This window comes from Colossoma macropomum, unplaced genomic scaffold, assembly GCF_904425465.1.
Source record: "Colossoma macropomum unplaced genomic scaffold, Colossoma_macropomum, whole genome shotgun sequence".
NCBI lineage: Eukaryota > Metazoa > Chordata > Actinopteri > Characiformes > Serrasalmidae > Colossoma > Colossoma macropomum.
Window position 1 is genome coordinate 1,268,265 of NW_023495386.1, and position 27,849 is coordinate 1,296,113.

The 27,849-nt window shown below is 39.2% G+C and overlaps 1 protein-coding gene across 1 annotated transcript in view; it reads left to right on the top strand.

Moving 5' to 3' along the window:
- Positions 1 to 641: 641 nt before the first annotated feature.
- kcnq3 (potassium voltage-gated channel, KQT-like subfamily, member 3) overlaps positions 642 to 27,849 on the top strand; it is a 52,987-nt gene continuing 25,779 nt past the window's right edge. The window contains exon 1 of the mRNA XM_036562430.1: positions 642 to 1,000. Within this exon, the coding sequence (XP_036418323.1) occupies positions 642 to 1,000 (359 nt within the window). The remainder of the gene's footprint in view (positions 1,001 to 27,849) is intronic.

Sequence of the window (27,849 nt, forward strand, 5' to 3'; positions counted from 1 at the left end):
GAGCTCCGCCAGCAGCAGGAGCGCGTCACGTGACCACCCCGCGTCTCGCGCCTCTGTCTGAGCCCCCATCCTCCACCTCCCTCCCTTGCTCGCTCCTCTGCTCCCCCTCCCCCTCCTTTCTCCTCCGCCCCGTGGCGCGTCACGCTGTCTATTTCAGCACGAGCGGCAGGTAACAGCAGCGCGCGGATTGGAAGCTCTGATCCGAGAGTGATGCAGCACAGGGAGCGGCCGCGTTTCGTCCTCGGTGTGTACATGACTGTGTGTGTGCGTGCGTGTGTGTGTGTATGTATGTGTGCTCGCACTAAAGCTTGTACTGTATTGTATATCCGTTTCACGGGGTTACTCGGCTCGAGGCAGCGCAGTTGTTGCTCGGACGCGCGCGACCCCTTTGTTGCATTTACGTTTCCGCGCGCGCTGCCTACCGAGAGATTTCGCGTCGTGTGTGTGTATGTCTGTCTGTGTGTGTGTATGTGTACATGTGTGTGTGCGCGCGTGCGCTTAACGAACGGGGTGTTGTTTTCTCTCCAACAGCGGAACCGCCTCGCGCCTCTCTCCTTAAATGACCCGCCGGAGGGGCTCGCGCGCTCCCGCCCGGATCATGGCATGCGCTTCATCCCGCAGCTGCACACGCGCCACTGAACATGGGGCTCATCAGGGCCAGGAATGGCGGCGGCATCGGCGGCGGCGGCGCTGAGGAGGAGGAGGCGGCGCGCGACAGCGGCAGCGGCAAGAGGCGGAGGAGCACGCTGGCTGGCGAGCTGGAGGCGTGCGCGGGCCACGAGCGGGACGGCGCGCTGCTGCTGGCGGGCGCGGGCGCGGGCGCCGGCAGGGTGGCGGACTTCAAGCGCGGCTCGCAGAACATCGGGCTGCTCGCCAAAACCCCGCTGGGCTACACGCGCCCCGTCAAGAGGAACAACGCGCGCAAGCGGCGCATCCAGAACCTCATCTACGACGCGCTCGAGAGACCGCGAGGATGGGCGCTGCTCTACCACGCGTTTGTGTAAGTGCTCTCGGATTCACACACACTTCATACGCGCGCGCTCGAGCACACACACAGAGCCCTTCTGAGCACTCAGAGAAAATGTAAGAGAGAGAGAGAGGGAGAGAGAGAGAGAGAGAGCTCTTTGCCATGCATGCACTTCCATAGCCATTCTTACACTCTTTAAAGAGTACCAGTTGAGAAACACTGAGAACTGTCTTCGTGCACTTTTACTTTAATAGCAAAAGAGCAGAACCAGGAAAGATACTAATCACTACAGAAGGAATTCTCTGACCAACTTCTTGTCTTCAGTTGAGAAGCATCTGAATGCATAGTCACAATGTATTGGTTTTATGGTTGGGACTACACTGCATGGTGGTAGATCTGTAGGAGAAAGTTTGGAGTTAACTCAATGGACTTCATCATTGGGCTAAGTCCCTTTGCTTTTGTTGCTTTTAATTGCTTTTAATACTGCTAGTGTTGTTGATTACTTATACATATATATATATATTATATTTATATATTATATACATTATCTACACTCATTGGGTCTATTTACCTATGATGGTCCTGTGGTCCTGACCATTGAAGAACAGAGTGAAAGGGGGCTAAAAATGCAGAGAAACAGATGGACTACATTCTGTAATGGTAGAACGCCTAGATGGTAAATAGAGCTGATAAAATCGACAATGAGTGTAGTAACAATGAGGTGGTTTTAATGAACTGGCCGGTTGGGGTGTGTATGTGTGTGTGTGTGTCAAAAGCAGAAGCGACTGACGATGGTGTGCCTTATATTATCAGGCTCTGCAGGGTGGTACATCTCCAGAAGCTGGGTAACACTTTGTTCTTTAAAGATGTTGTAAAGCTTTGCTGGTTTCAGGAAGCTTGTCTTTCAAAGCTTGTCTGTGCTCTCAGACTATGCCAACATCAGAGGAAGTGTGAGCTGTCCTTTACTGTCCCAGACTGGTGGCACTGTTGGAGACAAGGGAGAGACCACTGCACTGGCTGACCTGGTTAGACTGACAGAAAAATTGAGCATAAGATAAAACATTGTTCAGTGTTGAAGACCAGAATGGAAAACAGTTCAATATGAGCATTACAGCCTGCTGTTCAAATGTCATTCTAGATTCTCCATCAAAAGACTGAATTATAAAGGACCCACATCCTACATTGTTCATGTATGTTTTCACTTAAGGTTCATGTACTATGCTTCTTTGGATTAATGCACCAAAAACAATCATATAATTCTTTTTTTACATTTGATCATTTACCATTCTCTATTTATCTCTTAGAATTAAATAGGCTGTTGCTACTGTGCCTCTAAGACTGCTTTTGGCTGACCTATTTTGTGCCACATCGATGCAGTCCTTGTCAAACCCCTTATAATTTCACTGTGAATGGGTGGGGTTAAACTGCTGTAGGCTAAATGGGTGGACATATGTAAATACACTGGTTTTCCTGACATCCCAAAAACAGTGAATTCAATATAGACTGATTTTCGAGCTTAGTTTCCATACATAGACTGTATAGAGTTGGGGCAGACTTTTGAGTTCATGCTTGATGAGACGTATTCAGGTATCCAGGATATGGACCCTTTAAAAGCAGCTGAAGGTGCTGCTGTGATGGCTCATACTGATGCAGCTGTCCATGGTGCTGAAATAAGACCTTGCGATGCAGCAGAGCTATCCATGGTTCTGATATATTGAACTCTAATTGTAGTAAAGCTCACTGACAGTTTGGAGAAAGTATGTAAATTAGATTTTAAATGCTCAGAGATGCCTGTGGGTCTGAATTTGTGGGTGTTAATGTGATATAAAGAGCTAACAGCATAGAAAAAAACAATTATGTAAGTGACCCTCATTTTAGTAAACACACACACACACACATGCACACATATACACACTGGGGGGCATAAGGGCATGTTTGTGTTGCTTAATTGGAAGAGCTTCATTACAGAGGATCAGAGAGCAGATGGATAACTTTCCCCTGAGCCAAAAACAAGTTTAAGTACTGCATCTTTCTCTGTCTGTCTCTCTCTCTCTCTCTCTCTCTCTCTCTCACTCACATGCACACACATACACATACATATACAAACACACTTCCACACATTCATCTCATCTAACAGTTTTCTCAAAATGTTATGGTACACAGCTACTGTGAAAAAGTCAGACACCACCCTTTATTTAATTTCCAATCAAATCAGCCATAAAGTATGAATCACTGTCAGGAAAAAACAGAAAACATGCATTTAACAGAAAATTACACAGAGGCTTCAACAACTGAATACAGTATGTATGTATTCAGTACAGCTTCCATTATTTTCACCAGGCTGTCAGTTATTTAAAGAAATCTGCAGGCATATTTTTCCGCACCTCCAACAATTAGTAGATTAGAAGTTGGTTGCATTTTCTGCTTCTCACAATCCAAGTAATCCCAAAAACTTTCAGTGATATTGAGGTCCGGACTCTGGGTTGGTCATTTCTTTGTTCTGAGAGTACCATCAACTTCTTTGTTTGATTTGCAAATAGTCTTCTTTTCTACGTAACAGCTTCTTTACAGCTACACATCCTTTCAGACTCATAGTGTTGCGCCGTCTGAAGGAAGAGTGGAGCTTGATTTTCTTCTGCCTTTCAGAGATGAATGTTTTAAGTGCTGTTTATCTGATGGCATGGATGGTCTGGCTATCAGGAGGACTAGGACTATTTCCAGTGGGCCACTGTGGGAGTAGTGGGCTGGTCTAAACAGAAAAGTCCTAGCCTGAATTTAGTTTCCAGTCCTGCTCTGTCTGACTGTGACAGTGTTGGTGGTCTACCAGGGCTTGCATGGTTGTTAAGAGTCCCGTTTTCTCGGTATGTTCATTTTTCAGTCATTTTTCGACCTAAGGTTTTATGGAAGTAGTTGATCTCATATCTAATCTCTTCAGAAATATGTCTTTCAGCTAATTTAGATGCATTTGAGAAAGAAATGTACAAAGCAGCTAAACTGAATTTAGGTAGTTGCTTTTGTGAATGTCAGTGTCACTTTGAAGGGCAACATAATCAGTGAGAGCTTGAAGAGCAGCTTTTGTTTGGAGGACACAGCTGTAACTCAGTTTTATTGGAATGATGGAAGATCTTAAGTGGCAGTAGTGAAGGACGAAAGTAAAGACTGAAATTAAATACAGATAGATTTGACATTATATTTGGTTGTTGTATTTAGCTTTTGTGTAATTTTCTGTTAAATGTATCTTTCCTGCTTCTTTTCTGAGGCTAGAGAGTAAATAACATGTATTTAATGGCTGTTTTGACTAGAAAATCAATAGACAAAGGGTGGTCTCTGAGTTCTATACACCACTGTATTTGCACATATTTCCTTACTGTCTTCCATATACAGGATGTTCCACACATGCTTATACTTACTTAGAGGAACACACACGCACACACGCGTACGCACACACACACACACACACACACCCCATTTGCTGTTCACAGCTTTGAGAGATTGAGGATGTGGTTCAGAATCTGCTGCATAAGATACCCATGGCTTTTAACGAGTGTATATGTTTGTGTGTGTATGTGTGTGTGTGTGTGGTCTCTAGGATTACAATAAGGCTTTTAACCAGTATGCTAGTGTGTGCGCATGTGTGTGTGTATACCCATTGTACTTTCCAGGGATGCAGTGAGGCTTTTAACCAGTGTGTGTGTGTGTGCGTGTGTGTGTGTGTGTGTGTGTGTATGTGTGCATGTGTGGTCTCCAGGAATGCAATGAGGCTTTTAACCAGTCTTAGCTGAGGTTACTTCTCTCCGTATTAATGTGAATTATTGATAATGAAATGTTGGGTATTGTGTGTAGGTGTGTGTGTGTGTTTAGGGAAAGTATTAGTGTTACTGTTACTGAAATGCAAACAGCTAGTCGTGTAAAACTTTGGAATGCTAGATTGAGGACACATTGATATGGGAATTGTGGGCCGATGCTGATATCCAATATTTTTCGTGTACATATCTGCCATTAGCAATGCCAGTCCATAAACATTTATATGAATGAATGCAGAAACTGGGACTAAATCTACCTGTTTTATTATTACAGATACTATATAATATTGCAACAAATGCAGTAAAATGAAGGAAATACAGACTGTTTAGCACAATAGCCTAAACATTCCACAATAAACACAATAAATAAATCATCAAATATCTGTTTGAAATAACAAATCTAAACACTTCTTAAACTTTTTCAGTTTTAAACTGGAGCGACACGGCTTGGTCCACTAGATTGTACAGTTATGTTGCAGATCGTTGTATCATGACTAGCATGTTAGCTTGTGGCTAGTGTGTTACCTTGTGGTTAACTCAACTTTTATTTTAAATATTGTTCTTTTAGAATGTTGAATGTGCAGTTATGTTACGAATGCAGACTGGGCGAGTTTACAGTTTATCCGGAGGTGGTAATCTTGAATATGACGAAAACAGAAAAGCATTTATTCAAGCAAATAACAGGGAACACCACCCCAATACCTCTAAGTTCAATTTTGTCTCTGTTACGGATGGCCCCTTTACCTTTATGAAAGGTCCAGGACCACCTGAGCCCTCCTTCAATTCGACCCCTGAATCTGGAAATTGTATAAATTAGATTTTTCACTGATCTATATCTTTAATATACATGCTGGTGGAGTGTGTGGCACACTGATACAGTACGTAACAGTAACATCTGTAATGTTTCAGACTTAATGAACTCAACTAATTTGCCAGAGTGCTCGCTATCTGAGACTGGCCACTGCACTCAGTTCACAATGGATATTTCTGTGATTCCTTACTGTAGTTTATGACTAGAATTCCTAATATAGCGTACTGTGTATGATTAGGCATGCCTGATTTAGAGACCTATTTATAGCCTGGAATGTTTGTTTTTGCTGTAGTGGATGCAGTACTGAATGGAGTGCAAAACAATCAGCCTTTCTTCATTAATCACAGAGTCTGATGAATTAAAGAGAACAACTTTGGTAGACTGTGCAGCCCTACAATCTAATGATGAGCCCCTCAATGGGAGGACAGTTTCACTTGGACAGTTGGAATCAAACAAAGCAGAAAGAGGCTGATTCATTCCGTCCATGGAAAGAAACATGGCAAAATACTGCTGTGATGTCCATTAATTAAGTTTGAGTCCTGTCGCAACTGTCTTTGCAGCCAGTGTGGATGGCTGTTTATAAAACAGTCTTAGAATAGTACCATATTCTTCAGATATCTAGTGTGGATGGATCTCTAGAGGCCATTTCCCAGCATCTCTGTTGGGTTAAGGTCTGGACAAATGCAGGTAGACGTTAATAAAAAATATTCTTATGTTCTGCAGAATTTTTCATTTTCATTTCAGGATTGATTAGATAAACTAGGTGCTGGATGGTAACTGTAATTACTGGACATCCTCTAGGAGAGGTTTGCAAATGGTCAAGCTAACACACTGACAGACATAAAATCATGATGCATTGTAGTTGATATATATTTCTTCTACTGTTAGTGTTTTCTTTATAAAATAAATAAATAGGTTTGCACAGTATATATGGGATGTAACAATAGAATGTATCATATTGTATTAAATTGTATCATAGCGCATTGTATTGAATTGCACTGTTGCATGATGACTTACATGTTAGCTTGTGGCTAGTGTGTTACAGGAGCTGACATATTAGCCTGTGGCTAAAGCATTAGGTTGTGACACTGGACTAGGACACTCCAAAAGGCAGATTTTGTTATTTTGATGACATCCTGTGGTAGATTTACTTTGATGTTTAGGGTCATTGTCCTGCTGCATCACGCAGCTTCTACTGAGGTTCAGCTGGTGGACAACCACCCTGAAATAATCTTGTAGGATACCTTGATAAACCTGGAAATTATTTTTTACTTTGGTCATGACATCGGTCCAGGCATAAAGGCAGTCATGTAGCCCCAAATCATGCTCCCTCCACCATACTTCACTGTCTGATGATGTTTTCATGTTGGTACAGAGTGTTGTGTGTTCTTCCTGAATGATTCAACCTTAACTTCATCAGTCCATAAAACATTTTTTCCAGTAGCATTTTGGAATGCTTGTGCAATGATGTTTTTTCAGCTTCCTTGGTGGTGTCTTGCTTTTTTCGTTTTTCATGTGGTAAACTCATGAGCAGAGATGTTAAGTTCCGCTGATTCACTCAAGCCTTTAGCTGTTACTCTATGGGTCTTTTTTGCTTCATTGATCATTCTGCATTGTGCCTTTGGAGTGATCTTTGCTGAGCACCCAGTACAAGGGAGAGTAGACACAATACTAAATTGTCTCCATTTATATATATCTATTAACTGACTGATGATTACCTAAACACATTTTTAGATCAATGTGTAAACCTGTCTAATGCAGATGAACAATTATTGATTGTAGGTCTTTTGAGATTTCTTTTTTTGCAAGGCATGGTTCACTTCCCCAGATGCTTCTTGTGAATAGCAAATCAAAAATGATTTAATGGTTTTTATCAGTCAAAGTAGCTCTCACTCACACCTCCGATCTCATTTCATTGATCAGACTCCAGTTAGCTTTTCCCTGGGGGTCACAGTTCACACACTTACAATGTTTGAATGATGTATTCAATATGGACATGAACAATACATTTTGTTTTATCAGTTTAAATAGATTGTGTTTGTTCTTTCTTTCCTTAACTTGGATGGTAATTCCAATGGGTTCCCTTATTGTTTCTTGCCACTGTGTGTATATGTATATGTATAGATAACTATATCTGCTCACATTTATAGCAACAGTTGTAAGGCTAAACAGGCTTTACAGAACATTGGCAAAAATCCTATTCACTGAATTAAGGTTGGAGTTTAGATTTGCTAGATAACCTTAAGTTTAAAATGCTGCACTACCAACCACAAGGACTATGTTGTTGTAACTAATCTAAACTAGTTAAGCTGAAAAATGACAACAAATTTGCCACCATCCTAACAATAGTTCAATTACATGAGAAAACCTACATGCTATTTATTGTATAACAGTATGACCTTTCACTTGCAAACAAACCAAATACAAACCATTTGAAATTTATAATGCACTCTAAATTTCTGTATTTTGACTAAAATTCATCTCTGCACTACAGTTTGTCATTGAATGAGATACTAATACTGTGAAAAGCTATGATTACAGTGATTTTTGTTAAATGTTTAACATACTCTATTGCTCTAAATACAATTAAACAGGACTAATTGTGTTCACCTTGTGATGAAACATGCAGTCAGTCAATGTTCTTTAAATACTTACAACTTTCATGATATGCTGAGATGACCACCTCTAGCTCTATCTGCTTTGGAAAGCTGGGGAACAGGACAAGTTTAAGTAAGATCCATAACACATTTGGGTACGTTTGACATTACAGACTCAAACACAACACAATGTTATTGCCACATAAACATGTTATTGTTTTGTTTCTTACATTTGAATTTATTGTAAATTGAGCTGCTTCCATGCTGACTGGATGGAAGTTATCCACTTAGAAGTATAGCAAATCATTATGTTTACAAACATTCAGATTTTGTCTACATTCCTCGCTGTCCTGTCCATTTAAAAACTGACCTGTTTTGTATTTATTGTTTTTCTAATGTCATGAAAAGCCCAATTGTTTACATATAGCCAACTACTCAGCTTACAACAGCTTAGCCCCACCCGTTTATGCTGAAGTTATAAAGAGTGTTTCAAGCTGGACTGCATTTTGGATGAGGCACAATACAGGACAGCCAATCAGAACAGAGCTCATTTAAATAATTTACATATCTCATTCTCAAAGGCATTGTAACAAACACAGTTCAATTATAAGGAAAAAAGAGAGGTTGATAGTGGTCATGAAAAAGGAATGATGACTGTTTTGGTACTTAAAACACATATAAATGTCATAAATGGGAAGGAGAAAAATTAAAATACATGACAAATGTAGTATATGGGCCTGTTAAATCTTTGGTGGTTAATGAAAACAAACATGCTATAGAGAGATGGGTGGAAAGTGCTGATAGTGACCAACAGAAAAGCCAATGAGCAATGAGTTGAGAATGACATAAGCAGAATGACATAAGAACATTTGCAGGAGTTGATTGTTAAGAGAGCTAAGAGTTCATCTGACAAAAGAGCCTTTTATTCATTCATTCAGCGCCTTTATTTAACCACATAGGTTAGGATCCTATTATAAGAGTATGTTATAGTTCAGATTCAATTATAGGTCAGGCGAGTAAAAGACAAAGTGAGTCAGGTTGGTGAAGATAATCAGGCAACAAACTGCAGCGTTTGTGTAACAGTCTGAATCAGACTCATCCTTCCTTCACACACACACACACACACACACACACACACGCCAAAACACACTCTCCTCATTAATAAACCAAAGCTGTGTGAGTTTAGCTGAAGGCGACACCTCTGTCAGACCCTTCAGCCTGCAGCACTGTTGAAGCTCAGTGGAGAAAGATGCCTCAGCTCAACAGCACTATTCTTTATTTATTAACATTTAACCACCTCTAATGCACACGTGTAAATGTATAAATGTGTAGGTGTGTGTTTGGCACTGAAACAAGTAATGCGCTGAATTTACCTGATTTAATTGTGTTCATCAGTTCCAAATGAATAAACTACAAATCATTAACACAACCATAAAAAACCTAAGTATATTGAAAGACAAATTTATGTTGTTATACACAGTACTGTGCAGCAGTCAAAGACCACCCTACATTATGTTTAGTCAAAAGAGACATTAAGTACAAGGTAGATGTTTTTTTAGCATCAGAGCATCAGAAAAAAAGCAGTGGTGAACTGTGCCTGTTAGAGCTAGGCCTTCAGTTTGGCCCATAAATGTCAAAACAATCAATTGTTAAAAAACAAGCTCAACAATAGCACTAACTTTTGCTAGCATCCTTATAGGATTCTAGTAGTCTGTCAGCGTGAAGCTAGCTTCTTCTTCTTATTTTTTTTTTTATTTTTACCCGATTTTCTCCCCAATTTAGTCGTCTCCAATTCCACCCGCTAGTTAGGACTCCCCCAATCACACGATGCTATCAATGCTTCCTCCAAGACCTGTGAAGCCAACCACCGCTTCTTTTCGAACTGCCGCTCACGCAAGTCACTGGACAGCCGAATGCACTGGGAGGAAAGCGCCAACTGCCAGATCTGTTATGTCAGCTAACAGACTCCTGCGCTGACTAGCATCGTGTTAAGTGATGGGGGGGGAGAAGGGCAGCCATCCCACCCACCCAGAGAGAGCAAGGCCAATTGTGCTCTCTCGGACTCCCAGCTATGGATGGCTGTAGCATCACCAGGGATCGAACTCGCGATCTCCTGATGATAGGGCCAACGCTTAGACGGTTGCGCCACTTGGGAGCGCTAGTTTCTTATTTGAATTTTCTGTCCCACCTTCAATGGTGCAGCAGATACACTGCATCTGCTGCAGGATTTAACATGGAACGGAAAATTTGCTGGCACCAAAATGCAATTTCTTTGTTGTTTAAGGTGGGACAGAAAATTTGAAAAAGGCAGTTCTACAATAAACATAGACATTCTACGCTTCCAAAAGACATTCCATGTTTTACTTAAATTTGTGACAGATATATTAGCATATTTTTAACTTTGCAGCAGATTCACAGTGACTCTTTCAGTAGAGAAGCCTGGCATACAGCTGTTTTCCATTTCTAACAACCTACTGCTTAGACTTTCACAGTCAGTGACATATCTGGGACTCCCAGAAGGCCTAAAGTGGGATTTTTCCTCAAGAGATTGCTCTCGCATATTGGAAATCAAATTTGTTGATTTCTCTCTCACTTTGTTATTACGCTGGTGGTTCATCTGACATGTGAGGACTTTTCAGCTCTTGAAGTCCTAACCAATAGGAGAGCTTGCTCAGCTCTATCTACCTAGATACTGTAGAGAAAAAAATCCTGATTGGGGAATTTTCTGCTGGATGTCTTAAGAATTTAACCCTTTTGTTTCCATCCAAAACAAAAGGGTTAAACAATGAAACAAGAGTAGTACTATTTAGTAGCCTATAGATCCAAACACCACAGCACTACAGGTTCTATTTCATCTGCTCTGCTGTTACAATTGCAGACAATAAACTGGGAATGATTTGGCTCTACAGTGGAAAAGAGGCCTTTGTTTTTACTTTGGCACATATAAAATCAGAAAACAGACTCAGATATCTTTTATAAGGTAATATTTAACCTGCTTCCCATTTGATCAGATTCTGAAAGACTACATCAAATTCCAAACCTATCATTGTGCCTAAGCAAACTTCATTATTAATTTCATATGTGAGGAAATATGTGATTTCACACCTCATTATTTTTCTCATACATATAAAAAACGTAAAATAATGTGTGATCACATCCTCTTTGAGGGCATGACACCACATGTGATCACATAGTATTCTCATGATGTGCTTTTACACACTTCACACATGAATTCTGTGATTTTTTGTAAGGAGGCAGAACAACTAAAACTGGAAACAGGCAGAACACCATTCAGCAAACAAGACGGACAGTCAAATTCTTTAAAGACTGGCAGTGGAACAAAACATTCAGTTTAATATTGAAAAAGCCAAGTTGAATTTAATATTGTGACAGTTTCATGGAGCTGTGGCGAGTCCAAGTCAAGTCTGGGTAGGCAATGTCTCTGTCTGTAACGCAAAAGGTTACTACATTTTTTTTTTGGAAGGAAGGAATTGCCAATATTATAGCATGTTTAGTACAATATTTGTGTCTTCTTTGCTTTATTTTTTTATTTTGCAGAACTAAAAACTTTTAATGCCATATACTTAAGGAATAGTACACTCTAGATTGTGTTATCACAAATAACATCATGGCTGTGATGATCTGTGGCACAAACCGCAGCCATCATGTTATTCGTAATACCACATCATTCATTGTTCTGTTGCTTAAATATTAGTTAAATTACTTTTTATATGCACTGCTGTGTGAGTCAAATTCAGAAGGAGAGCTAGCATAAATCTGCAGCCAACAACAGGTGATGCATTTGCAGGAAATCTGCTTTTTTGGCTCTGATCATTAGTGTAAACATGCCAAGTCACCACACACAGACATTTGGCACAGGCGTTTATGTATATGTGCGTGTGTGCTTGTGTTTAATGAGCTTTGGGAATCTCCCCACTGTCTCTTGGATGAATTTCATTACCCAGCATTCCCAGGCAAAATGGTGATTCCTTACCCTTCATAGGCCCTGTGTGTTTGTGTGTGTGTGTGACCTTCCTGGGAAGACGGAGGTTAACGTGAGAGGAAATCCATTAAGCTTATGCCTGTATGCCCCGAGGCCAAACAATACGCACACACAAAGTTATACGCATAGTCACGGCATCAGCTGCCTGATTCCACAGATTGGTCTTTTGTGTTCCACTGATATTATTTTTACAGATATGCATGTAAAGTAAAGATATTTTAAGGTCCAATATGACATTTTTCTTGTATCATATTTTTTATGGTTCACTGATGATGTTTGTGTGGTTTTAAGTATCATAATTCACGTGACTATTTTACAACCCTGTTGTCTTTAAGATATATGTAAATGGAATCCGTTCTGATTGGCTGCCCTTTGATGTTCCTCATTTAAAAACAGCCCATGTTGAAACACTCCTTATAACTTTAGATAGATAGATAGATAGATAGATAGATAGATAGATAGACAGGGTGTTTTTCCACTGAACATTCAAAAACAAGAACTGGCCCAAATGGGAACCAATGGAGCTTACAGTTCTAATTCTAGGTAATTTCTCATCTAGTTAAGAAAGAGCTAGAAGCATCATAATAACCATGACTTGTTTATATTTATTGCCTTTTTGGTTATTTTATGCCACACATCTAATTTGGCCAGTTTGCTAGTTTGCTGGCGATTTACAGTTAGCTTTCCTTATTGGCTGATAGAAGAACATTATAGGAATATTGGATATAGGAACGTTGTCCTGCGCTGTTCTCTGCTCACAGAGGTTAATAATAATAAACGTTTCTTGATATCTTTATGATTGGTCTACTAACTTGATGCTTGGCTGAAAATACACTCTGAGATCCAGGTACCAAAATTAAAAAATTTAGCTAGTATTTTATTGCTCATCTGCTGTAAAATGTTTAAACAGGCAGATTATGTGGACAGTAGGTGTGACAACGACCTTAGTATAGCAACAGTGAGAAATTCAAATAGACATTTAGTAAATTCTAACTGTGAACCAGTGAGCTGCAGCTCCTCTCACTGAACACATATTTACAAGAGCTTTGTTAGGGAAATATCCCACCCCTAGGTGAAATGGAGATTGTAATTGGTTATACTAATGAGTTTGACTGTCTCTCTGTTCATGTCTGTTGGTCAGCGCTGCATGTAGTTTGATTGCTTTTTGAGGTAAGCATTATGAACTCAGTCAGAAAGTGGTGGGTCATTTCCCCAGTACTTTCAAGAGTGGTGGGTCACATGCCTGCTCGCCCTTGTGATTCCGGAGGCCCTGTTCACAGATTGTTTAATAGCATTGAGTTGTTGTTGTAAAAGGCCTGGGAGGGCACAGTGTGTGAGTCCCAAGCAGAGTGTGTATATATGTAAATCTCATAAGGCTCTACAAGACTTCCTTTTGCTCAGCAATTGGATATAGTTCATTAGCTCAACTCTCAAAGCCTCTTATAATAATATTGCGCTTGAGCAAACATGCACACACACAAGCACACTCATTTGCACTCTCACACACATGCACCAGGGCATTAGGCCTTTGACCTCTCTCTTTTACTGTAGTTAGTTTCACTGCCTTCTGAGGCAGGGTCATGTGACATGTTGCCACGGTAACATATCTATGTGAAGTGGAGGAGGGCTCTAGTCTCTACAGAAAAACACACACATACAGAAAAGAGAATGTATGCACACACACATACACAAACACACAACACACATAACTGAGATGTTTCTGATTTTGTTTCTGATGTCTCTGCTCTGCTGGCAGTGTGCTGCTGAAGTGTGTGCGTGTGTGTATTTTCCTTCAGAATCATGATACAGGGATATGCACCATAGAGTCTTCTGTTGCTCAGCAACCGGACCAAATTAGATCACAGCTAAAACTGAGCAAATACGTTCAACCTACACAGAGGGATGAGTGCCTGTGTGTGTGTGTGCACGTATGGAATGCATGAAATGTACCTTGTGTATTAAATAGCACTCCATGTTATATACGTAAATATATTTATGAATTTAGCAACTATATATACTCCACACACACAAACACGAGGTTTTATTTATATATATATGTATAGATATACACACACTTCGAAACTGCTTATCCTTCTGGGTTGCGGGAGGGTGCTGGAGCCTACCCCTGCTGTCATTGGCCAGTATATACACAACCCCGTTTCCAAAAAAGTTGGGACGCTGTGCAAAATAAAATAAATAAAAATAAAATGCAATGATGTGCAAGTCACATAAACTGTACTCTATTTAACTGAAAATAGAACAAAGACAACATATCAAATGTTGAAACTGACTAAGCTAATAGTAATTCACAGGAACATTTTTGGCTGTACTAGATGACGTATGCAGATGTTTGAAGCTTATAACAGACATTAACATGTATGTAGAAGTTTTACAGTAACTTCTTCACTAAAGAGCATGGAAACCTGGTTAGACTATGACTCACAGTCAGTATGTAGGACTTCCAGTACACCTAGAGTGACATTTTTTCTCATGAAATTTGTCCCGATTTATGTGTGTATGTTTGCAGATTTTTGCCTACATTTTGTAGTTGACATATTTTCCATATATATTTGATATTTTCCATGTATATATCTGTTGATGCCGATTCCAGTACATGAACTTTTTTTGTACAAATACATTACATCTACCTGGATTAGCATTACAGATAAATATAACATTTATTTCTTATGGGTTACAAATAAAATGAATAAAATGCAGACATTTCAGTGGAGTATCAGTATCAGCCAAATCTAGACATCTGTCTGATGCTCATAAATTGTTTTTTGGCAATTATGCGCCAACACCGATGTGAATCAGATATCATCAAGCATCGTTCATTTTGTATTTTGCCTTCACTACTCTTTTCACTTCCTCATCAAATTAAACTATTGCACTGTGAGTATGATGACGATGTGTGTATGTGTGTGTGTCTGTGTGTGTGTGTGTGAGAGAGGAGCATAGACTGCTAATAAACACCTTTAGTCAACCAGCTCACTCGAAATTGACATTCACTTTAACATACATACACACATACATACACACATACATACACATTCACAGAGAATAACACAATATTCCTGCATGTGTGTAGGTGTGTTTGTGTGTTTGTGTGTGTGTATGTGTGTGTGTGTGCGCATGTGCATGCATGTGAATGATAAGAGCAACCTTGTTTTTGAGTGTTACCATAGAAACTGTAGCAGGACACAATGTGTGCATTAAATGTCTTTGGTTTGGACTGTCATGGAAGACTTCACACTGAATAGAACAGAGCGCTGAGAGAGAGAGAGAGAGAAAGATGAGAGACAGGAGAGAGAAAAAGAGAGAAATAGAGAGAGAGAAAGGAGAGAGAAAAAGAGAGAAAGAGACCAAAAAGAAAGAGAAAGAAAGAGAGAAATACACAGAAAGATATGTTGTCAAAGAAGTGAATCGAAGAGAAAGGATAGATAAAAAAGAAAAACAGGAGCAAGAAAGGGAGAGAGAGACAAAAAAGAAAAAGAGAGAGTGAGAAAGAAGAAAAAAAAAGAGAGATATGCATAGAGAGATATGTTGTCAAAGACATGAATTGGAGAGAAAAGAGAGAGGGAGGGAGAGAATGAGACAAAAATAGAGAAAATGAAAAAGCGAGAGTAAAAAAGAAAGGAGAGAGAGAGCAAAAGGGGGTGTTCTTAGTAAAACGGGTGTGGTTTTGGTGGTTTCCATTTCATAGAGCACTTTACTCTAGAGAGGCGGCGTGCATGTGTGTGTGTGTGTGTGTGTGTGTGTGTGTGTGTGTGTGTGTGTGTGTGTTTGAGTGTGTGTGTGTGTATGTCAGTGTACTCTCATTACTCACTAACTGGAAAGAGCTGAACACATCATGATTGTTATTTCTCTATTCATTTTCATAAGCTCTCTCTCTCCCCCTCTCTTTTTCTCTCTCAGGTGTTTCAGAATAAAACAGCAGAAATGGAAGTTTTCTTATGCTAACTAAGAATATTTTTTCTGCTACCCTTATGCTCTTTAGTGTCCATTGCTAATAAAACGTGCTGCCTGGTTGTTTTAGAGTGTGTGGCTATGCTTATGCATGGAGTTTTCTTTCTTGCTGTTTCTTCCTCCTCTTATACCATGATAATTCAAGCTTTTTTCCAAACCTTATGTCCCTTTTACTCTGCTTAAAGGAAATCTCCAGGCTTCTCTATCTAATGCATCTGTATTATACTACTGAACACTACAGATAAAAATTTTGCCACATTCCTCTTCAAAAAAGTAGAAAATGTATTGACTCTTATAATAGAAGCCAGCAAGCAACTGCTGAATCACCTTCTCATTTGCTTCCATTATAGGTGTATTTTGGGTTAATGGGGTTCCTGTCTTTTTACCAAGTACAGTACAGTTTTGACAAATTATTAGCCAAACTACTGTCTGTTGCAATCAATCATACGCTAGAGATGCAGCAGACAGAAATTAGGTGGAAAACTGCTGGAGTACTCTTCTTCGTACATATTGTTAAATGTTAAATCTTCTTTACCCCACCTGATATTATCTGACCATGAACATTTTCTCAAAATAACAGGATTGATCTGTACGTTTTATACTGATTAATTCATATCTGACTTACTAGAGCTATTAGTGGGCTGATATTTTTAGCGCCTTGGCATAGCATATATTAACATACAGCTCTTTGCTAAGCTTAGAGTTTGCAAGCTAACAATCAAAAGTGAATTCTTCAGGAATATTAAGATTAAATAACAAATGCTTTGTTTTACTGAAAAAGTAATTGGTGTTTGTACAAACCTCAATTCCAAAAATGTTAGGACAGTAAATGAAATGTGAATAAAAACAGAAAGCAGTGATTAGTAAAATCTGTATGATTTGCATTAAATTGAAAGCAATAAAACAATACTTAATGTTTTATCTTATGAACTTTTTTTGGCTAAATACATGCACATTCCATGTTTGATGCCTGCAACACACTCCAAAACAAGTTAGCACAGGAGCGCACAACAGTCCAGGGCCTAATGCAGCACACGTTTTCAGTGGGAGACAATTCTGGGCTGCTCCTTGGCTTTTAAACTTTATGCTGGTAACAGTCTGGATGACCCTTTTCTTTTTTGGCCAGGAGAACACAATGTCATTTGACAACGGTTTGTCAGAGTGTTCCCATTGTGATGATATTCATTATAGAAGCATGCTGAGATTTATTGCTGTGCGAGGGATCAAAGGTCACAGACATTTATTTGTGGTTTTCGGCCTTGCCCAAGGGCCTTGGCTTTTGGCCAAGGGGTGAGCCTCGACCCATCCTTGCTCATAAAGGACTAGACCTTTCCTGCATACTCCTATTCTACTCGAGCATTATCATATTACCTGTTTAAGATTTTTATGAACATTTCACAATGTGCCTAGTCTTAAACTGTGTCTGTTCCCTTTTTTGGAACGTGTTGCAGGCATCAGTTGCAGAATGAGCGTATATTTAAAAAAAAAACGGTTGACAAAGGTAAAACATTACATATCTAAGTACTTTGTACTTAATTTCAGTGCTTACTGTTTTTATTTACATTTCACATAGTGTCCCAATGTTTTAGAAACTGAGGTTTGTAACTGTTATAAATATCTATAGATGAGTACCACAGTGGAAATAAGGAAAAACTCCCATTTCCTCCTTTATAGGCTCTTAGAATATACACACACATACACACAAAGCATTACTGTATAGACACACCCACACCCACATACACACACACATAGCTGTAAGCTGCAATTCCTGGAAATCAGCTGAAACACACAGGTGCTTTTAGTCTTCATCACCTCTCTAATAATCTCTAATGGCATCACCCCTCCACCTTACTATCTCTCTCTCTCTCTCTCTCTCTCTCTCTCTCTCTCTCTTTCTCTTTCTTTAAGTACTTCAGGGCAGTTGGTGATGTACATGAAGGAAATGGCTTGCCTCTTTTGTGTGTGTGTATGTGGATTTTGCAGTGTTGCAGTAGGCCTGCAACCTTTAATTAAAGCCTGTGTGTGTGTGTGAGTCACAGCGAGCGTAGACGGCCCATATTGATGCTCTCATTATAGCCGATGGCCTCAGTATCAATCTTACAAACACGCCCTTCCAGCCAGAGGCTAAACACATACACATTTTCTGGAAACTATGTTTATATGTATATGCGCAGTGGGCGGTCTTTGAAAAGCTTTATTTTCCTTGACTACACTATGTACATCTTGGGGATTTAGAGACCTCTATGGTGGAAATGTGTAATTGCGCGCAAGGTGAAGAAGAACATTGTGTTACGTTGGTTGTGCTGTGGTACCCGTTCCCTGTGTGGATGATTCTGGTGATTGGGAGTGCATTGAAAGGTTGATCTAAGAAAACTCAGTAAAAACTTGGTCAAGGACGTGTCTTAATCAGTATAACGTTAATTTTACATTTGAGGCTTGACTTCGTCTCCTGACTCTGTAAAGCTTCTTTCAGGTGCAACTTTATACTATACACTACACTTTATACTATATAATTAAAAAAAAAAAATCAAAAGATTTTGTATATTTTATCGCATAGTGACCCTTTAATGTTACAACAAAAATGCTTATTCTTACCTTATGATCTACTTCTTCTTAAAAGAAATGGTTTGGTGTAAAATTTTACACTTACCTCAAGTGTATTTGATCAGCCAAGATGTGTTTATGTCCATAATTGGCTTCTTTAGTTTAGCCTTTTACAAAGTCCTTTAAGGGAAATCTTTTCACTATAAGACTATCTTGGCAACACAATTTGGCAGTTTCCACTCATGCAACACCAGACACCTCTCTTTGAATGAGGAGAAAGCTATAAATTTAAAACTAATAGCCACATTGACATTTCAAAAAACAGATTCGAAATCACTGTTTAATCTGTAAAAGTAGCATAAATAGTTGGAGCATTTTGCTTAAATAATGCACAAAAATGTATTTTTTTTCACCAAAACATGGCAAGTCTGTGCAACCTTGATGAAGATCTGGATGGGTTTGAGTGGGTTAAGCGAAGTTTTGAGGGTGTATTTATGAAAAACCTTTGGGTGACTATTAACTTCTAGTGTTTGTTAGCAATGTTAGCCTTGTAGCTCCAGTGCTCATTTAAAGAAGCTAAAATTGTTTCCAATGTTTTGATTGATAGACTACATCTAGAATAAGTGTAAAACTGTGTAAAACTTTTCAATTAACTATTTCTTTAATAATGCCATGTCTCAATGCTGTTGTCATATTAATTTTGATATGTAAAGAACACAATCTAACAAAGCCAAAGATTTGTAGATTTTTTATTTTGTTTGTCCAATGACCTTGTGTTAGCAGTTAAAAAAAAAGATGCAGTGTCTGGATTCACATGTCTCAGAGGACGCACATGCTAGTCTTCACTCTCCCAGCTTATTAGCATCGTGTGATGGGAGGAGACCTAACTAGTAGGTGGAACTGGTCATGACTGGCCATGAATTGGGTAAAAGTCAAAAAGAAAAAAGAGCTAAAAATACAACATAGCTGGGGGTGCTGGGGGTTCACCCGCATCCCTCATCGACTGCTAATAGCAAGATCCAGCTTTAGGTTTATAGGTTTCTCCTTATTCAAGCAGGTAACAGTCTGACCTCATACGAGTGGAAATAACTGCTTGGCTCCATTGCTACCAAATGAATAGACTTTCCTGTAACTACTTTCACTAAACCCACCTGTTCACCCCCTGTGGATGTGTGTCAGCCTGCATGTCAGCGCTTCATACAGTAAGCTAGAGCAGAGCCACCACACACACACACACACACACACACACAGTTCCTTTCAGCATTGTGTTCATATATTAGCGCACACACACACAGGCAGATAATGATGATGATGCTAATGATTAGCATAATGATAATGGCGGTTACAATGATGACAAAGTAGGCATGTAAAATTCCAGTAAACCCAAAGAGGGAAAGACAGAGGGAGAGAGAGAGATGGAGATTGCTAGATAGATAGATAGATAGAGAGAGAGAGAGAGAGAGAGAGAGAGAGAGAGAAACAGCAAGGAAGAGAGATCGAGAGAAAGATAGGTGAGAGATTAAGAGAGAGAGAGAGAGAGGTGGTGGCAAAGAAGAGAAAGAAAGCAAGACAGAGGCAAGGTAGAAAGACTGAGAGAGCATGAGAGAGGGAGAAAGGGAGAGAGAGAGACATTCATTATTCCTGTTCAACCGGTCCCTCATTTGTCTTCGTTATGACGGTGATGACATGCAGTACATTATATGATGGATGAGTGCGTGGTGTGTGCGTGTGTGTGTGTGTGTGTGTGTGTGTGTGTGTATGTGTCTTCCTCTGTGTATCAGGTCAGTGACAGAGTAGAAGCATGTCGTGAACTAAGAATTAATGAGGTTTAAACAGACATTTTGCCACTTTTGTGTTTCTAATATCATATAAACATATATATCCAGCAGCACTGCTGTGTCTGATCCACTTGTACCAGGACAACACACATTAACCATTCATTTTCCAATCAGTGACCTGCCTTCTCCTGGATAATGTCTCTGGTTTTATGGCTTTCTCTCTCTCTCCAATCACACAGCATGATGCTGGCTAACACGGGTGTCTGTCAGCTGATTCTACATGCTTAGGGTAGAATTAGTATTTCTACTCCAAGCGTGTTGAATTGTCCAACGCTGTTGCGTTAGCGGTGGTTCAAAAAGATGTTAGGACATTTCTCGTGACTATCCACCTAATTTTTTAATGTCACCAATGTGTTTTGAGATTGTGAGTGAAATACATGGTTAGGAAACTGAAGTGTCATTTATTACTGTTTTAGCAAAGTCAAAAAATGTGTTCTTACTTTTCGAGTTATCGTTTTGACCCATTAAATGTGTCTGAGGCGTTCTGGAACAATGTGCAGTTTGCGGTTGTCACTACAGCTGAGTGACAATGTATAGCAAGAACAGCAATGCTACAAGCATCAATAGCACAGAGCTTCAGCAGACATGAGAATGTGGCTTCATAGTAACATCTTTAAAAAGCAGTTGTTTGTGTTGAAATCTGTCCATAAAATGCAACCAGATCATAAATTGCCAGTTGAACATCGCTGTTTGCTCCCAACAGTCTCGCTTTGACTGGTTGACAAATTATATTCTTATCATAACTGGATATATTCTGCCCTCAGTAGAAGGCTAAGCAGGTCAACAGAAAGTGAACTGGCTAACAGGCTAATGTTAAAATAATAAAAGACGGACTTTAGGTTCAAGTCTTTTAAAAACTGGGACATGCCAAGTAAAAAATGTCAATTGCCTGTTATGTGCTTAAAATGTGAATATTTAAATGATTTAAAAAAGTGCATAATTAGTAAATAAAGCACTAAATACAAATCACTGCTTCATATTGTGGAGTATGCTAAAGACGGTGCTGCCATGAGGAGCTTAGGATGTGTGGCCATGCAAAGCGGCTCTTGGGAGGTGTCACGCTCCCAGGTTAAAAACGTACTGGTGCAGCTGTTATTTTTGTTGCTGTTGATGTTTTCAGTGTGGTTGTGTTGTTTGGAGAAATTGTGACCAAGAGGGTGGGTTTACAGTGTGCTGAAGTGTCCACTCTCCACAGATGTCATGTTCTTCTGCCTTACCTCTCCCTGGGTTTTGTGTTAAGTTAGCACTGGGCTTGGCAAATCTTCCTGCCTGTTGAATTGCCTGTTCAAAATAAAAGAGCATTTGCCTGTATGCGCAATGTTTTCCACGTTTTCTATGCCCATGCTACAATCATTTTTATAATATTTTTTTTTATAACTCTGTTACTATTGGGGTTTTCTGTCTGTTCCAACAGATCAAACAGAAGATAATAATACTATTGGGGTATTATGAAAATGTCTGGAAGTATTGTGACATTATATTTTTGCCATATTGCCCACCCCTACTCGCACTCCTGAGATTAATTAATTTATGAATCCAGAACTTAGTCTAAAAACACTGCTTACAGTGTTTAGCTACATCTAGGTTTTATTTCTGGGTATCTGGGTCTCTATTGACTTCCAGTGTTTGTTAGCCACAAACACTACAGCTCCAGTTTTAAACTAAAGGAGCAAAATTTGGATTCCTAACAGATCTTGGATGATTGACTACATGTAGTGGAAACTATTTTTTTAAAGAAGCAGTAATCAATTCCTTACGTATACACATTTTCCACTATAATTTGATGAAACATTAAACTAAATGCAAGTGATATTAATAGTATATTGTTTTTGGAATGACTTTGAATGCCAAGGTTTGTTTTTTTTTCCTCTGAGTTGCTTTGGATGCAGTAAAATAACTGCAGTAATCACACAGGCCTGCCCTTTGTTGTGTTCTGCTAATTGTGCTCAGATGGAAATGTAATAGGGTCGAGCGTTAACACACTGTCTCAAGCGTGATCACTAACTACTGGGCCGGGTGTTGCATTCATTTACTAAATACACATTAGCTCCCACTGCTAATTAATGTGATTAGGTGCTTTGTGCAGTTGGGTGTTGCACTGCAGCGGCCGTATCCTCTCCTTAAGGTACATTCAAAGGAAAAAAGATAGTAAGAAACATTGTGAGCAACTGGAAATCATTCATCCAGAATTTCTGTACAGGACTTTTGTGCTCATGTCTGTTGTAAAGCATTAAACAATAGAACTGCTTTTTAGGAGCCACTGCTCAGGCTGGCCGGTCAGAAAGAACCTTAAAGAACATTCCTTGGAATAAAAATGAAGCAAGAAAATATGTAAATGTTCATTTCCAGTAGGCGGATGGCTCTGGCTATTGCATATGCGTCTCCTGAGGCAGCCGTTTTTTTCACGAGTACATTGATTGACCTCTGCACAATGATGGAACTGGAAAACAGACATGTCTTTGTGAGGTTTCAGTGTTTTCTTCCTTTTCAACTAAAATGTATCAATTAACAAAATTCTTTTTCTTTTATTTCTATTTAACAGATTTTCCACTAGAAAATAGTTAGGCCACTAGAACACAGTATGTGTCTGATACAGACAGTATAAATAGAACGTATATGCTCAAGGAAAGCATACAGTGTCATATAGTGATGTAATCATGATAACAGTAAGTATCATCATATTGCTCAGTTCTGTATCTGCATATTTGTGCTAACTATAGCCAGTGATGTTTTTCTTTTTCTATTTGCCTACCAGTGGTGTCTCTACATTAGGGGCCAGTGCGGCCTTGCCCACTAGGTGTCACTGTGGAGCAGTGCACGGCATCATCAATAATTCTTCATAACTAACATTGTTGCACGTTTATTACATATGACAATGGTAGAGCTGTCCGATACATTCCAAATCGGCCTTTCAGTGTTCGTCTAACCAAGTGAACAGTTAAAAACGCTCAACGCGCTTTCAATAACCAGCTCTGGAGCCCGATCACGTTGGCCCCATGTTGAGAGCAGCCAATAAAACATAATACATTTACATACGCCCATGCGTTTAGTAACATTGTTTACGTATGGGTGTTACTATGCAGCTAGCCATTGTTCCTCATCAGTTGTGGTAGCCGCTCATAATAGCAAGGCAAAACCATGAGTCAAGTCGAATATGTAATGAAAGGTAAATTTGGTACCAGCCATTAGAGCAGAAATTAGAGATTGAACGTTTGGGCCCCCACCAGCCAGAGGATTTCAACATCATTCAGTCTGGAAAGGACAAAAACTGCTCCTTCAAGCCAGAATGAGTCAAGAGAGAACATGGCTAATTACAAGTGCAGCTAAAAAACACTTATGCTTTCCTTGCCTGCCCTTTTATGCACTTGCTATGCTATCACTTAAGTTCATTCATGGATTAGAGGTTTTGACAAGTTTGCCCCGATGAAAGATCGTTGTGCATCTTTTCGTGCAGTGAACTTTGGATTTGTAATGTGATGCTGTATAACAAGGTTTTGTGAGATCCAATGTCATTATCATATCACTCATATTCCTGTCTCCACGTCCACTAACTCCTGCACCATGTTTCGTTAATTTGTGAATTTCATTGATGGAGTGTGTTTGTGCTTGGATCAGGTTTGTGTGTAATTTCATTGACGAGTCGGCTGCTGCTCCTACAGTTTATTATTCCCGACCAGGCTTTCTGTGGCAGAGATGCCACTCTTGCCTACTGATCAGTATATCTCCTCAGCTGAGGTCATTTTCTTACAATTGGGCAGATTCTACAAACAGGATTGTTTTCTACAGTAGCAAGTTTGTAACCTCTGTGTGTGTGTGTGTGTGTGTGTGTGTGTGTGGTGTTAGAGGAACTGTTTAGCAAAAAATTACACAATTTTCCACTTATCCCAGGTATAGAACATCAGCTAAGAGATGGAGGCTATCAAACAGTAGGAGACAATAGTCACTGGAAAATCTTTCGCATAAATACATGCCCAAGACTTCTCTCACCCACTCAGCCCTTCATCCAGCCTTTCATCAATGTCATGCAGACTTGTAGTTTAGGACACAGAATGCATTACTGTGAACTATACAATGAACAAAACTTCACCATGTAGCTGAATGCTGGGGGCAACCACTTTAGACAACAGGTGTTGTGACAAATTTGTTTGTTTCTTTATATAAATAGGTGTTAATCTTGAATTTCTGAACTTGAGATATATGTGTATAAATAGACACATCAGAAATCATGGACGTGACCTGGTGTTCATGTGTCCGTGTGATGCGAGTGCACATAACAGGGAGGCGGACTCTGCTGGGGACACCTGTTGACTAAGGCCTTGTCCACACAAATCTGGATATTTTCAAAATGCAGTTTTTTTTCCCATTTTCAAAAAACATGCTTTTCCACACCAGCAGCATTTTCAAAAATCTCTACATCTACACAAAACAACATGAAAACACCTGCATGAGCATGCAAGCCCAGTAGGGGGAGATAATACCCCATAAAATGTGATCTGTCCAAAAAATGAGATATCCTACACCTCCAGAAGAACATTGTGTGCATGCACACTGTACAAAATACAGAGCACAGCATGAATCTAAAGCAGAGCTTTTCTAATAAATACTGTAGGCTTTGGGCTGCAGGCCACCAGATCTCTGTAATTCGATGTTTCAAACAGATTCAAAATCCAATTTTTGCTGGAAAATAAAACCTTACAAAGGTTTTTTAAAAACCCACTTGTTTATGGGTTGTTTATGTAGCCACGCTTACACCACTGTCTCTGGATATGTCACACAATCCTGATAGGGCAGAATATTTTCTAGATATTCACCCGATTTGAGTTGTGGAATTGGGATATATTTTGATAAGCATCAAGTCATATATCTTAGAGTCCCTGAGGTATTTCTAATATTTACAAGAATTGAGCACAGTACATGACGTCTCTGCCATGTACTGCACTCAGATTCAATTATAAACATGAAACTCCCAAATCACCCCAAACTGTCAAGCACACAGAACCAATCCAGTTTTCAGAGTCCTGCATACTTAATAAATGAAAACAGCTACAGACTTGCCCGTGTTCACGTCGGTGTGTTCGACTACACGGCGATCTTTTGTTCATTATTATAGCTCATAGTAGTTTATACAGTGTTTTGGGCATGTTTTTTACAGAAAAGATTTGGGTGTCTATTGATTTTTAATCTTTGTTAGCAGTGTACGCCTCATAGCTCCAGTGCTAAACTAAAGAATCAAAATTTGGGCTCCAAACATGCTGACTGTCTACATCTGGGTTAAGTAGGAAATAGTGTGAACTTGATTTCTGGCAAAATCATTCATTTAATGTAACCTGTGCTATATGCTGTAAAGCCCTTCTCTTGACCTTGTGAAGACAGGGTCCCTGCGGGGTGTTTCTGTGTGTGTGTGAGAGAGAGTCTGTGTGTGTGTGGTGTTTGTGTGTAGGTGGCTAAGGGAGATTATTATCTGATTCACACACTCTGCATTTCTTTATTGGACCTCTGGTGCAAATTGGTTGTTAGTGAAAACCCCTCAGGTGCTATAGCTCTCTCTTTCTCTCTCTCTCTCTCTCTCTCTCTCTCTCTCTCTCTCTCTCACATACACACACACACATACACACAGAATGTTAAAATATTATGGTAAAAACCATGGCAACTAGCAAATGAAACCCTGAATCCACAGTAACCATGGTAACAGTGTCAACAGGTCACCTGAAAAACGGATAAAGAAGGAATCAACAGGGCGCTATGGGTTCTATTTTTTGTTCTGTGTGAGTGTTTGTGTTCTGCTGATTTTTCTTAAGTCTGTACTGGTGAGCCAGGTGAATAAGACGCAAGCAATCAAGAATCAAACAGACACACATCTGCACACACACATGCAGAGATTTGCTGTATTTAATGATATCGGGCTGAGACAGCACTACTGTGTGTGGCTGTTTACCTGCCTGACTGAGGAGTGTAAAGGAAAGGGAATGCGACAGGGGTTCAGCATACTGCTTAAAAAAAAACTGCAGCTGCTTTTTGCCCCCCTTCACTCTATGATGCCTTTACAGCATTGCCGCTTACAGAACAGCTCCTCCAGCTGGTCAAATCTGGTATTGTCTGCACGTGAACATGGTCATCCATACGCAAAGGAAAAATATTTCCATATTGTCACCGTCACGCAAAAGCCTTGTATCTCCATTTTTGTCATTTTTTACTTTTTTACTTAATTTGCATTGTATTATTTTTTCATAATAAATGGACCGACACAAATGGTCAAAAAAATATTGTTACATTAACCTCCATTACAAGTTAAGAAGGTTGTTTTCCTTCTCCTGCAAAATTATCAGGTTTTGTTTTTCAAAATATGTGTCAAGTTTGTAATATACAACTATATATGTTTTACATATATGTAAATATTAAAAAATTACTATTACATAATATATTACATATATTTCATCTACATATGTGCATATATTCCAACATACTGACATACGTGTGCATGGCATACCAAAAATGGCACAGTTAAATATTTTTGACACCCATATTTTAAAACATCATAAAAAGTGGGGTATAAAAGTCTTCTATTTTCAGCACAGCAATTTGAGTGAAAAAGAGAATGTTTAAATGTTTGCATGAATTTCAGAATTTCTTAGTATTTGGTGCGTCCTCCTTTTACTTTAATAGCAGTGTGCATTTGAGCTGGCATAGACTCCATAAGTTTATGCAAAAGCCTCTGATTAGTAAACCCATGGAAGGAACAAGACTAAAAAATTCTGACCTTTTTATACAAAAGCCTTAACATGGTCAATTTCACAAATTTACTTCAGTTTGAGTAGTGACCTAGAAATAGTGCAGAATTTAAAATATTTATTTTTCATTTTAATTGTCATAACTTTTCTTTGTTCTGAATTTTTCAAGATTCTGAAACTTTTTGTTGTTTATTTCCAGGTTTAAATGAAAAAAAAAATCAGATTTTTAATGTGGTCTATATGTATGGACACGTATCTTTCGTCCGTACTGGCACTGTTAGCCTCAGTCAAAATGTAAATGAATGGATGCATTTACTTTGACAATGATTATGCCTGCAGTAAAAAGTATGAATTAACAGTAATAATAAGTAATGAACCCATGCGTCCTGAGTGCTGGTACTCTGTTGCTAAAAGAGTGTCTTACACCATGTGTCAACTCATTTGATATATTTGTATAAAGTAGGTTTGTTTTTTTTTACAATTTAAAAAAAAAATGCATAAGGAATACAAGAAATCTAGTCTAATCTAGTTTTCCCTATGAACTTTGGCCAGTTAACAATAATATTTCTGTCATGCTTAGATTTATTTC